Here is a 14,397-nt window from a genome sequence, read left to right as displayed (position 1 = left end):
GGGACCAACTGATGATGTTACCAACAGCAAATTCAAAATGGGAAGTATTCAAAGAATTAATCTTGGAATCTACTAGGCTTTACATACCAACTAAGAAATATTGTTCAAGGTTTAGGCCTAAATGGATGTCAAATGAACTAATGAGACATATGGCAGAGAAGAAAAATGCATGGGATACATATAAATTAATGGGTGACATGGAAGCCTATGATAGATATTAGCTGGTCTGTAATCAAGTCACAAAGGAGATTAGGCAGGCAAAGGCAGGTTATGAGAAATCCTTGGAAAGGATGCAAAGAAAAACAGAAAAGTGTTCTTTACCTATGTAAACTCTACAAGGAAAGGGATGAATCAGATTGGTCCACTGGATATTGATGGTTCAACAGTTGAGGATCCTGCTCAGGTAGCTAACAAACTAAATGAGTATTTTGCATCTACATTCACACATGAGGAGTTATTCAGGAAGGGGAATGCCAGAGGTGAAGTAAACTCTGGCAGTGAGGTAGATGATTTTGTAATAACTGAGAGGAAAGCGGAGAAGAAATTGTTCAGGATAAACATAAAAAAGGCACCTGAGGTGGGTGGGATCTATCCAGTTATATTAAAGGAGGCAACAAAGGAAGTAAGCAAACCCTTAGCCATAATTATGAGAGCTTCTTTGGACTCAGGGGAGGTACCCATAGACTGGAGATGTGCAAATGTGACCACAATTCACAAAGGAGGATCAAAGGCTGACACAAGTAATTATAGACTTGTGAGCTTAACTTCTGTTCCAGGAAAATTAATGGAGGCACTGGTTAAAGAAGCACTGCAGGATCATCTAGACAAGACTTCAGTTATAGCTGGGACACAGCATGGTTTTGTTTAGAGAAAGTCTTGCTTGACCAATTTGATTGGATACTATGATGTAGTCACAAAAGAACTGGATGCAGGGAATAACTTTGATATTATATATTTGGTCTTAGAAAGGCTTTTGATACTGTTGCACATGGAAGACTGTTGCACAAATTGGAGCAGTGTGGCACTGGAGGCAAATTGCTGCTATGGATAAAGGGATGGTTGAGGGGGAGAAGACAGAGAGTGGTAATCAATGGACACTGCTCATCGTGGGCTAATGTTATTAGTGGAGTCCCTCAGGGTTCGGTGTTGGGTCCATTATTGTTTTCTGTATTTATAAATGATATTGATGATGGTATATCAGGCTTAATGTCCAAGTTTGCAGATGATACAAAGGTTGGCAAGGCTGTTAAGGACACTACTGATGCTGTGCTGCTGCAACAGGATCTGGAATGGTTGAGCAGATGGGCTGAGAGGTGGCAATTGACGTTTAACATTGACAAATGTAAAGTACTACATATGGGAAACAGTAACACCAGAGCAACATATCAATTCTGTGGTACTACACTGACAGTGGTAGAGAATGAAATGGACCTCGGGGTAATTGTGCAGGCAGATATGAAGTTCTCTGAGCAGTGCAGACGGGCTGCAAGAGTAGCTCATGGTGTCTTGTTAATGATATACAGGAATTTTTCTAGCAGGAATAAGGAGGTGATTATTCCCTTGTATAAGGCAATGGTCAGGCCACACCTAGAGTACTGTATACAGGTCTGGAGGCCTCATTTCAAGAAGGAAGTAGATTTGTTGGAACGAGTACAGAGAAGGGCAACAAGATTAGTGAATGGAACAAAAGGTTACTCTTATGAAGAAAGGCTTAAGTTTTGCAAATTACAGTGTCTGGGGACTAGGCACCAGTGAGGTGATCTGATAGAGGTGTATAAAGCCTTGAATGATTTGAGCATGCTCAATGCCGATGGGATTTTTCCTATTGCTCAGAATAATCACCTGAGAAGGCATAATTCAAATTTAGGAAAGACAGATGTAGGATAGATGTGCGGAAATTTGCCTTTAGCCAGCCGGCAGTTGGTTGGTGGAACAGACTTCCATCCCTTGTTGTAGAAGTTGATAGGCTAAATAAATTTAAGGCTGAGCTGGACAGGTATTTCGAACAAATGGAGGGGTGAAATGGGAGTGTTTTTTTTTTTTTTTTTTTTGGCTGATGCTTCATAAGCTTGCTTTCTTGCATCACATGTCTCTACTAATAATGCTAATGCTATACTTACTTTTCTTTCATTTTAGAACAAACCAATAAAGCTATGCAAAACTAATTGACGAATTCCAAAGTCATATTTGGAATTAGTAAATTAGTACCCAAATTAATAAAGAAAAAACACTAAAAAAATGCAGACAAACAGAACCTCTTTAACAAATGTTATTAATAAGTGCTATTAATGTTATTTTTTTCGGAAGATGTTATATGTGCTTTGCTTTCATACATCATTTTGCTATTTCAATAGCAGTATTAATATCACTTTCATATTTGTAGTATAAGGCCATGGATACATTTAAAATGAAGATTTTTATAAAAGTAATAGTTTTCTGAGTTTTTTACACTATTATTGTGATATTCTGAAATTTTTACCCAATGAATGCCTAATATTTATTGTAACATTGTTATAGGGTTTAACAGAAACTTTCATTGGAATTGGTATGAGCCTGGGTCCAGCCATTGGTGGAGCATTGTACTCTGTAAGTATCATGTCTTTCTACTTGAAAAATTCAGAAAAATGCATGAAATGATAGGATTTCGAAATAAAATTCATATGCTTTTCCACATTCGATTTTGATGATGGAGAGATCTTTACTTCCACTGAAGATCAAGAGCAAGTATCCAATGTAAAGCTTGGACTTGTGTTCAACTTACAAATACTGTTATCTACAGTTCAGACTAAGTTTTTAATACCTTTGTAAATTGTCTAACATCACTAGAGATGATTAATACACTGTACATTTAAAAATGTGAGACACTACTAGGACAGCTGTTTGGAAGCTGCTCGTGGCTTCTTATCAGTTGGTGGGTGGTTTCTATTTGCAAACATACAAAGAACTTGGCCATTTACTTACACAAAACTTTATTCTGTTTTGTCTAAACAAATAGTCAAGCAGTATATGGAAATAAAATTTCTATTTATACAGATAACCACCATTATGTCTTCCTTCAAACCCTAGAAATTGGCTGCATATGCAATACATACTACTGGATTGCAGGGGTACATTTCAATACAATAGTTAAAATTAAATAAAATTTGTGTCTTTTCTGCTTTTGACTTTTGCTTGTAGAGAAGAGTGAGAGCTGAGATATTAGCAACTTAGGACCATGGATAACATTATTTGTCTCTAAGTTGAATGTAAGCCTAAGTTTATTGTACAAAAATTGGCCCTCAGTGGAAGCAGTGATCTCCCTGTGATTAAAATTCTACACAGAAAAGCATATGATTTAATTAAATTTTTTTTTGAACTATACACCCCTGCAATACTGCAGTATTGCAGGGGTGTATAGTTGTGTATAGGGGTGTATAGTCCAAGCATAACCTGATTCCAAGGGTTAAAGATATATTTATATTTCAATGCATTATGGCAGGTTAAGTACAGCAGTACATAACCATTGTATTATAGCAGTTATGTATTTAAATGTAAGTTATACTTCTGTGCCCTACTTGACTGCCCACTTAAACAAAACACATTATTTATCATTCAGCATATGTTTGCTAATAGGAATCATCTGATAATGATATACAGTTTTAAATGATATTAGTAGAGCCATGGAAAATAGTATATGAGATCTGTATTAGTATTAGCCATATGGCGTAAGGAAGCCTGAGGCTTTTGGTGTACATTCCAAAAAATAATATAGCCAGGCCTTTCATAACGTGAGTTTGATTAACGCATTTTCAGTTATAGTGATTTGAAAAAATTATACCACTTTTTACTTTACATGATGCAAATTTCCGGTTAATGTGATCTTTTTTATCTGATAGTTGAAAAAGATTCGAATTGCACGCAAAGCGTCTGACAGCCAATAAACAAGCGTTTGCCCGCTGCCCACCTCAGTGTGTTCCATCAACTGTTGGAAGCAAACGTGTTACTTGTTTGTCTCCTGCTAATAAAATCATGTGCAGACGCATTGAAAAATTCTAATTTTCTACCTCTGTTAATTATGGATAAAATAAATAGTAAAAAACAATGTGATTGCAATAAAAAAAAATGAAAAGTTATTACTTTGGCCGAAAAACTTGAAGTTATTAAAAAACATGAAAGTGGTGCAAACTATGCAAAAATCATAAGAGATCTAGGATACAGTGAGTACTATCTTGAGCTGTAAGGACGAATATAAAGAGAAAGATAAAGTTTCATCAACTTCTTTTGTTTTGCAAAATATCAGAAACAGAACTTCAGTAATGATTGAAATGGAAAGTCTTTTATCCATTTGGATAGAAGATTGCAATCAAAAAAGAATTCCATTATCTAAGGACAATATTCAGAGCAAAGCTATTACCATTTTTACTATGCTCAAAGAAACAAAATATCAAGGGAAGACCAATACATTTGTTGCTAGTTAAGGGTGGTTCAAACATTTCAAAAATCTAGCAGGACTGCATAATGTTAAAGAAACAAGGGAAGCTGCTAGTGCTGATGAAAATGCTGCAGCCAAATTTCCTGCAGAATTGCAAAAAATCATTCAGGATGGTGATTACGACAATCGGCAAATATTTAATGTAGACAAAATGGGCCTATTCTGGGAACAGAGGAAAACTAAAACTTACATATTTGGCAGCAAATGAAGCATCACAACCTGGGTATAAAGTCTCAAAAGATCGACTAATGCTTTTATTAGGAGGTAACGCTGAAGGTGATTTTAAATTGAAGCCTATGCTTGTGTGCCATACACAAAATCCCAGGGCTTTAAAAGTACAGAGTCATTGAACCCTTCCAGTCATTTTGCATTCAAATAAAAAAGCATGGATGACCAAAGCCCTAATTGAAGACTGGTTTATGTCTTATTTCTGTTGTGCCGTAAAACTAACAACAACAGCAACAACAACGTCTTATTTCTGTCCAACAGTTGAAGCCTATTGAAAGAAAAATAATCTTACTTTTAAAGCTCTGTTGTTTTTAGATAATGCACCTGGACATCCTTCTGCACTTGGTGACGTAAATGAAAATGTGAAAGTTGTTTTTTTTTACCGGCGAATACGACTTTGTTATTGCAACATATGGACCAAGGGACTTTTGCAACTTTCAAGGCTTGCTATCTCGTATGGGCACTCTTCAAGTGCTCATTTGCACAGGCACTTGAAGCTACAACAGGAGACAATGCAATTTCTGTACCAGAATTTTTGAAAAAATATAACATACGAGTGGCCATTGAAAACATTCATGCAACATGGGAAGAAGTTACAGCCAGAAATATGAGAGCAGTTTGGAAGCATCTTTTACCCTATTGCACAAACGATTTTATTGATTTAAAAGATGCAGTTATAAAAGTTATTGAAGACATAACTAATATTAGTAATGACCTTGGTTTTAAAAGCTTGGATATGGCTAACATTCGAGAGTCACCTAATTCGCATTCAGAACAGCTGTGACAATGACTCCTTCAAATAGAGGAACAGTGTGCATACAAAGAAGCTGAAGAAAAAGAGTGTGAGCCAGATGAAAATGTTACCGCAAAGGAGATAACCTTAAACAAAAGGTAATGGATGTTGATCCTAACATCGAAAGAAGCATGTTATTTCACCAGGGCCTAGAGAATCTCGTCGGCTATTGGAAATTGTATGATGAAAAAAGAGAAAGCTAAAACTGTTCAAACAACTGTGTTCAAATATTTCCATAGCAAAAATAGTTTCTTTATTATGCATTTTATGCAATAAACATTTAATTCTATAATTATTTTTATTATCTTTTATATGGCATACAATTAAAAAGTTATTTAAAAGGTATTTTTAAAATTCTTTATGGACATTCCTTGAAGGTCACGAACCAATTATAATTTTTCCTATTGATTATTATATATTCAATTATTTATTCAACTGTATATTCGATTAACACATTTCCATTTTGCGCGATGCGCTTGTGGGACAAATTAATCAAATTAGAACAAATTAGAAATTAAATTATCTACCTGTTTCACACCCTCCTCATGTAAGTATATATCCAGCTGTCAGCTTCAAATATCCAAGGAGGCAGCTTATTCCAGTAATTAACAACTTTCTTGGCTAAAAGAAAATTTCTGCAATTCATTCAACTCTCCACCCCCCCCCAATAACTTTAATTTATTTAATTTATGACCTCTAATTCTGGAATCATTTATAAATGAAAATTTCATCACCTTCGTCATTTATGCACTTCAATTAAGTCTCCTCTAAGGTATCTAGTTACCAAACTCTGTAGCATTAGCTTTAGCAAGGGCACATGATGTAAGAAAGCAAGCTTATATAGTATTAGCCAAAAAAAAAAAACCACACCCCCTTCTCATTTCACTCATCCACCCGTTCCAAATGTTTGTCTAGTTCTACCTTGAATCTGTTTAAGCTATCAACTTCTACAACAACAGATGGAAGTTTGTTCCAGCAATCAACCACCCACTGGTGAAAGACAAACTTCTGCACATCTATCCTACAACTGTTTTTCCTCAATTTGAATGTATGCCCTCTCAGGTGATTATTCTGAGCAAGAGGAAGAACCAATCAGCATTGAGTATGCTCAAACCATTCTAGGCTTTATACACCTCATTCGGATCACCTCGCAGGTGCCTAGTCACCAGGCTCTGTAATTTGCAAAAATTTAAGCCTTTCTTCTTAAGAGCAACCCTTTGTTCCATTCAGTAATCTTGTTGCCCTTCTCTGTACTCTTTCCAACAGCTCTACATCCTTCTTAAAATGTGGCCTCCAGACCTCTATAGAGTACTCAAGTTTTGGCCTGACCATTGCCTTATACAAGGTGATAATTACCTTCATATCCCTGTTAGAAAGATTCCTGTATATCATTGACAAGACACCATGAGCTACTCTTGCAGGCCGTATACACTGCTCAGAAAACTTCAGATCACCCCGGGGGCTCACATCTGGTGAGTATGGGCTTGGCATACCCAGGATCCTGAGCTGGATATCATCATTCTTCTCTTCTCTTTCTTGGTGATTCCCTTCTACTTTTGACTCTCTCTCTCTCTCTCTCTCTCTCTCTCTCTCTCTCAGAGTAACTCGGGAATTTTTTTTTTCCTGGTGCAGCATAAGCCTCAGGCTTCCTTGCACCATATGGCTATTAATAATAATAATAATAATAAAAACTTCATATTTGCCTGCACAATTACCACTAAGGTCCTTTTCACTCTCTACCTCTGTCAGGGTAGTACCACACTGTTGATACGTTACTCTGGGGTAACTGCTGCCCATATGCAGTACTTTACATTTATCAGTGTTAAACTTCAGTTGTCATCTCTCAGCCCATCTACTCAACTTTTCTAGATCCTGTTGCAGCAGCTTACTGTCATTAGTATCATTAACAACCCTGCTGACCTTCGTATCATCTGAAAACTTGGACATTATGCTTGATATACAATCATCAATATCATTTATAAATACAGAAAACAACAATGGACCCAACACTGAACCCCGAGGGACTCCACTAATAACATTAGTCCATGAAGAGCAGTGTCCATTGATTACCACTCTTTGTCTTCTCCCACTCAACCATCCCTTAATCCATAGCAGCAATTTGCCTCCAATGCCACACTGCTCCAATTTGTGCTGCAGTCTTCCAAGTGCAACAGTATCAAAAGCCTTTCTAAGATCCAGATATATGATATCAAAATTATTCTTTGCATCCAGTTTCTTTGGGACTGCATCATAGTATCCAATCAAATTGGTCAGACAAGACTTTCCCTTAACAAACCCATGCTGTGTCCGAGCTATAACTGAAGTCTTGTCTAGATGATCCTGCAGTGCTTCTTTAACCAGTTCCTCCATTAATTTCCCTGGAGCAGAACTTAAACTAACAGATCTGTAATTACCTGTGTCTTCCTTTAATCCTCCTTTGTGGTGAAATTTGCACAAATCCACTCCACGGGTATTTCCCCTGAGTCCAAGGAAGCTGTCATCATTATGGCTAAGGGTTTGCTTACTTCCTTTGCTGCCTCCTTTAATATAACTGGATAGATTCCATCCAACCCGGGTGCCTTTCTTATGTTTATCTTCAAAAATTCTCCTCCACTTTACTCTCTGTTATTATAAGATTATCTATTTTACTGCCAGAGTTTAATACGCCTCTGGCAATCACCTCCCTGAATAACTCCTCATGTGTGAATGTAGATGCAAAATATTCATTTAGTTTGTTAGTTACCTGAGTAGGATCATCAACAGTTGAACCATCGATATCAAGTGGACCAATCTGATTCATCCCCTTCCTTCTAGAGTTTACATAAGTAAAGAACTCTGTGTTGTTTTTCTTTTCATCCTTTGCCAAAGATTTCTCGTAATCTGCCTTTGCCTACCTAACCTCCATTGTGACGTGGTTACAGACCAGCTTATATCTATTATAGACTGTTGTGTCAACTGTTAATTTATATATATACCATGTATTTTTCTTCTCTGCCACATGTCTGATTAGTTCATATGACATCCATTTAGGCCTAAATCTTGAATGATATTTCTTAGTTGGTATGAAAAGCCTAGTAGCTTCCAAGATTATTTCTTTGAATGCTCCTCATTTTGAATTTGCTGTTGGTAACATCATCAGTTGGCCCCACTGTATAGAATTTAAATACTGTCCCAGACCACCGTAGTCACCTTTACGAAAGCAAAAACCCTTCCCTTTACCCCTGATGGTAGTTACTCTTTGTGTAAATCCCACTTCAGCATACTGTGATCATTGCCACCTAGTGGTTCCTTTACCTGCAGATTCTTAATGCATGAAGAATCACTACTGATAATCAGATCAAGAGTATTACTCCCTCTAGTTGCCTCCCGAACATGCTGCTGTAGAAAACAATCATCCAATAAATCCACTAATGTCTTGATAGTGTGTGAGTGACCAACCCACAAATTCCAGTCAATCTCTGGGAAATTATAAACCCCCTTATAAGACCCTAATTTACTGGCCCACTCTATTTCTCTGCACAATTTCTCATTATACTCATCAGATACATTAGGGCTATAACACACACCTACTCTCATTTTTCCTTTCCCAGTGCTTATGTCACACCAAACAGACTCAACGTTGCATTGTCCACCAACATCAGTTGGATGCACTTCCTTAGATTTTGTGTTTCATAACTAACAGTATAACCCCTCTTCCCTTCGTTCCTGTCTATCCTTTCTGTACACATTGTACTCCCCAAATTCCAATTCTGCACTGCTTATGTCTGTGTGACACTATGTCTCTGAAATCCCAACAATATCAGCCTTTGATGTCTTGACTAGTATTTCAAGCTCATTAAATTTATTAACTATACTCCTAGCATTGGTGTACACACAAGTATACATGCACCTGTTTCTGCTCTTAGTTACCCTAACACAATCCATGTATTTACTTGTTCCACTATGACTCTCAGCAGTCCTGTAAATCTCCATTGCCTTGCTTTCCAGGCTGCTTCTCAATTGCATTTCAATAGAAGCAGGGCAAGTATCACTTTCACCTCTGCCAGCATCTACTGCTAATCTATGTATTAGTCCGTGTATCCGCAAGCTAGCAGTTTTCAGACCAACCTAACTCTGCCTCGATAGCATCAGCAAATATTCTTGCATCCTTTCTATTAAGTGTATCCCATCTCTGTAGAAGCAGTCTCTCCTGTTAACCTGTAGCCTACATATTCAAAGTTTTTCCTCATTAATACTTTATCGCTGCGCTCACCAAGCATCAAACCTGGTGAGATCAGCGAAAGGACCATTTCAAGAAAACCATTTTCATGAAACTAGTTTGTTATTGTTATTTGGTTTTTAGGAGCATTAGCAACTAAGGCCATATTGCTCGGCGATTATGCAGTGGTCATTCCCTGACTTTTCCGCATCCTCCGTATTTGGTGGTGATGGGCTTGAACCCCGGTCTAATCAAGAAGCATGTGCTATGAACTGCTGCTCCTTTCCACCGGGCTATGGAGGCGCTTCATCAAACTAGTAAGAAAATTGTCATCTTACAATTGCCTTATGCAGTGGGATTACAACTTCTTTATCTCTACAAGTAAATTAGCATTAGCATTAGCATTAGTAGAGGCATGTGATGCAAGAAATCAAGCTTATGCAGCATTAGCCAAAAAAAAAAAAAAAACACTCCCATTTCACTCCTCCGTTCGATCGAAATACCTGTCCAGCTCAGCCTTAAATTTATTTAGGCTATCAACTTCCACAACAAAGGATGGAAGTCTGTTCCGCCAACCAACTACCTGCTGGCTAAAGGCAAATTAGCATTAGTAGAGGCATGTGATGCAAGAAAGCAAGCTTATGCACCATTAGCCAAAAAAAAAAAAAAAAAAAAAAAAAACACTCCCATTTCACTCCTCCGTTCGTTCAAAACACCTGTCCAGCTGAGCCTTAAATTTATTTAGGCTGTCAACTTCCACAACGAGGGAGGGAAGTCTGTTTCACCAACCAACTACCCGCTGGCTAAAGGTAAATTTCCGCACATCTGTCCTATATCTGTCTTTCCTCAAATTGAGGCGCCTCCGTAGCCAGGTGGGAAGGAGCAGCAGTGCGTAGCACACGCTTCTTGATTAGACCGGGGTTTGAGCCCGTCACCACCAAATGCGGAGGATGCGGAAATGTCAGGGAATGACCACCGCATATCCCGTAGCAATATGGCCTTAGTTGCTAATGCTCCTAAAAACCAAATAACAAACAAACACCTCAATTTGAATTTATGCCCTCTCAGGTGATTATTCTGAGCGAGAGGAAGAATCCAATCAGCATTGAGCAAGCTCAAACCATTCATGGCTTTATACACCTCTATCAGATCACCTCACCGGTGCCTAGTCTCCAGACACTGTAATTTGCAAAACTTAAGCCTTTCTTTGTAAGAGCAACCCTTGTTCCATTCACTAATCTTGTTGCCCTTCTCTGTACTCGTTCCAGCAGCTCTACATCCTTTTTGAAATGAGACCTCCAGACCTGTATACAGTACTCAAGGTGTGGCCTGACTATTGCCTTATACAAGGGAATAATCACTACCTTATTCCTGCTAGAAAAATTCCTGTATATCATTGAGAAGACACCATGAGCTACTCTTGCAGCCCGTCTGCACTGCTGAGAGAACTTCATATCTACCTACACAATCATGCCCAAGTCCTTTTCATTCTCTAACACTGTCAGCGTAGTACCACAGAGTTGATACGGTGCTGTGAGGTTGCTGTTTCCCATATGTATTACTTTACATTTGTCAATGTTAAACACCTCTCAGCCCATCTGCTCAACCTTTCTAGATCCTTTTGCAGCAGCATAGCGTCAGTAGTGTCCTTAAGAACGCTGCCAGCCTTCGTATTGTCTGCAAACTTGCACTTTAAGCTTGATATACCATCATCAATATTATTTATAAATACATAAAACAATAATGGACCCAACACTGAATCCTGAGAGACTCCACTAATAACATTAGTTCACGATGAGCAGTTTCCATTGATTACCACTCTCTGTCTTCTCCCCATCAACCACTCCTTTATCCATAGTAGCAATTTGCCTCCAGTGCCACACTGCTCCAATTTGTGCAACAGTCTTCCATGTGCAACAGTATCAAAAGCCTTTCTAAGACAAAATATATAATATCAAAGTTATTCCCTGCATCCAGCTCTTTTGTGACTGCATCATAGTATCCAATCAAATTGGTCCGGCAAGACTTCCCCTTAACAAAACCATGCTGTGTCCTAGCTATAACTGAAGTCTTGTTTAGATGATCGTGCAGTGCCTCGATTAATTTTCCTGGAACAGTAGTTAAGCTCACAGGTCTATAATTACTTGAGTCAGCCTTTGATCCTCCTTTTTGAATTGGGGTTACATTTGCACATCTCCAATCTATGGGTACCTCCCCTGAGTCCAAGGAAGCTCTCATAATTATGGCTAAGGGTTTGCTTTCTTCCTTTGCTGCCTCCTTTAATATAACTAGATAGATCCCATCCACCTCAGGTGCCTTTCTCTTATTTATCTTCAACAATTTCTCCTCCACTTTACTCTCAGTTATTACAAGATTCTCTAGCTTACTGCCAGAGTTGAATACACCTCTGGCATTCCTCTCGCTGAATAACTCCTCATGTGTGAATGTCGATGCAAAATATTCATTCAGTTTGTTAGCTACCTGAGCAGGATCATCAACAGTTGACTCATCGATATCAAGTGGACCAATCTGATTCATCCCCTTCCTTCTAGAGTTTACATAAGTAAAGAACTCTTTGCTGTTTTTCTTTGCATCCCTTGCCAAAGATTTCTCGTAATCTGCCTTCGCCTGCCTAACCTCCTTTGTAACTTGGTTACAGATCAGCTTGTATCTATCATAGGCTTCTGTGTCACGTGTTAATTTGTATGTATCCCATGCATTTTTCTTCTCTGCCATATGTCTCATTAGTTCATTTGACATCCACTTAGGCCTAAAGCTTGAACAATATTTCTTAGTTGGTATGTAAAGCCTAGTAGCTTCCAAGATAAGTTCTTTGAATGCTTCCCATTTTGAATTTGCTGTTGGTAACATCATCAGTTGGTCCCACTGTATAGAATTTAAATACTGTCTCAGTCCATCGTAATCGCATTTACGAAAGAAATAATCCTTCACTTTACCCCTAATGGTAGTTACCTCTTTGAGTAAATCCCACTTCAGCACACTGTGATCACTGCCACCTAGTGGTTCATTTACCTGCATATTCTTAATTCATGAAGAATCACTACTGATAATCAAATCAAGAGTATTACTCCCTCTAATTGCCTCCCAAACATGCTGATGTAGAAAACATTCATCCAATAAATCAACAAAAGCCTTGCTAGTGTGTGAGTGACCAGCCCCCAAATTCCAGTCAATATCTGGGAAATTAAAATCCCCCATTATAAGACTCTCTGATTTACTGGCCCCCTCTATTTCCCCGTACAGTTTCTTATTATACTCATCAGAGTCATTAGGCCTATAGCACACTCCTACTCTCAATTTTGATCTCCCAATGCTTATGTCACACCAAACTGACTCGACATTGCACTGTCCAGCAATGTCGACTGGCTTCACTTCCTTGGATTTTATGTATTTCTTAACTAATAGCATAACCCCTCTTCACTTCCTACCCTGTCTATCCTTTCTGTAGACATTGTACTCCCCCCAAATTCCAGTTCTGCATTCCTTATATCTGTGTGACACCACGTCTCTGAAATCCCCCACAATATCTGCCTTTGATGTTTTGAGCAATACCTCTTTGATAGGTTGAATAAAGGTCAGGCCACGCCTCGAGTACTGCGTACAGGTCTCGAGGCCTCATTTTAGCAAGGATATAGATTTACTTGAGCGTGTACAGAGAAGGGCAACAAGATTGGTGAGGGTGAATGAAGGGCTCCTCTTACCAAGAGAGGCTTAAGTCCTGCAAATTGCGGCATCTGGAGATTAGGGCACCTGCGTGGTGATCTGATTGAGGTGTATAAGGCCTTGAATGGGTTGAGCACACCGAATTCTGATGGGATCCTTCCACTTGTTCAGATTACGAACCTAAGGGGGCATAAATTCAAATTGAGGAAAGACAGATGTAGAATAGATGTGCGGAAGTTTGCGTTTAGCCAGCGGGTGGTTAATTGCTGGAACAAACTTCCATCTGTTGTTGTGGAAGTTGATAAGTTGAATAAACTTAAGGAGGAACTGGACAGGCATTTGGAGGGAATGGTGTGATTTGTTTTTTTTCGGCTGATGCTGCATAAGCTCATACACATGATTTCTTGCATCACATGCCACTACTACTACTACTAGTACTATTAGTCCACGAAGAACAATGTTCATATTGATAATTACTCTGTCTTCTTCCATTCAATCATCCCTTTATCCATGGGAAGAACTTTCCTTAGTGGCACATTCCTTGAGTTTGTACAACAGTCTTTTATGTAGCAACAGTATCAAAAGTCTTCCCGAAATTCAAGTGTATGATAACAAAATTATTTTTTGCATACAGTTCCTTGCTCACGTTATCATAGTGACCTATCAGATTGCATAGACAAGACTGCACTTTAACAGAGCCATACTGTGACTGCAGTATAACTGCATTCCTGTCTAGATGGTTCTGCATTACTTCTTTTACCAGCGACTCCATTATTTTCCCTGGAACAGTGTAAGCTAAGAGGTCTGTAATTACTCATGTCATCCTTTGATCCCTTTCTGTGAATTGGGAATGAAAGTATGAATAATATATAAATTTATCTTCATACATTTGTATATCTCAAGTCCATAGGGACCTCATCGGAATCCAAGGATGCTCTCGTAATTATGGCTGTGGGTTTGCTTACCTCCTTTGCTGCCTCCCTTAATATAATTAAATAGATTCCTTTACATCCAGGGTACGTT

At 38.4% G+C, this 14,397-nt stretch overlaps 1 protein-coding gene across 1 annotated transcript in view; it reads left to right on the top strand.

The window, feature by feature from the left end:
• The window catches only part of LOC150077726 (MFS-type transporter SLC18B1-like), a 296,012-nt gene that overhangs the window by 80,408 nt on the left and 201,207 nt on the right, over window positions 1-14,397 (top strand). Inside the window, exon 5 of the mRNA XM_090385228.1 lies at window positions 2,518-2,586. Within this exon, the coding sequence (XP_090241354.1) occupies window positions 2,518-2,586 (69 nt within the window). The remainder of the gene's footprint in view (window positions 1-2,517; window positions 2,587-14,397) is intronic.

The sequence above is a fragment of the Mastigoproctus giganteus genome, chromosome 11, assembly GCF_048544385.1.
Source record: "Mastigoproctus giganteus isolate SK-2022 chromosome 11, ASM4854438v1, whole genome shotgun sequence".
Classification (NCBI taxonomy): domain Eukaryota; kingdom Metazoa; phylum Arthropoda; class Arachnida; order Uropygi; family Thelyphonidae; genus Mastigoproctus; species Mastigoproctus giganteus.
The sequence above is the reverse complement of the archived record's forward strand: the minus strand, read 5'-3'. Positions and strand labels throughout refer to the sequence as shown.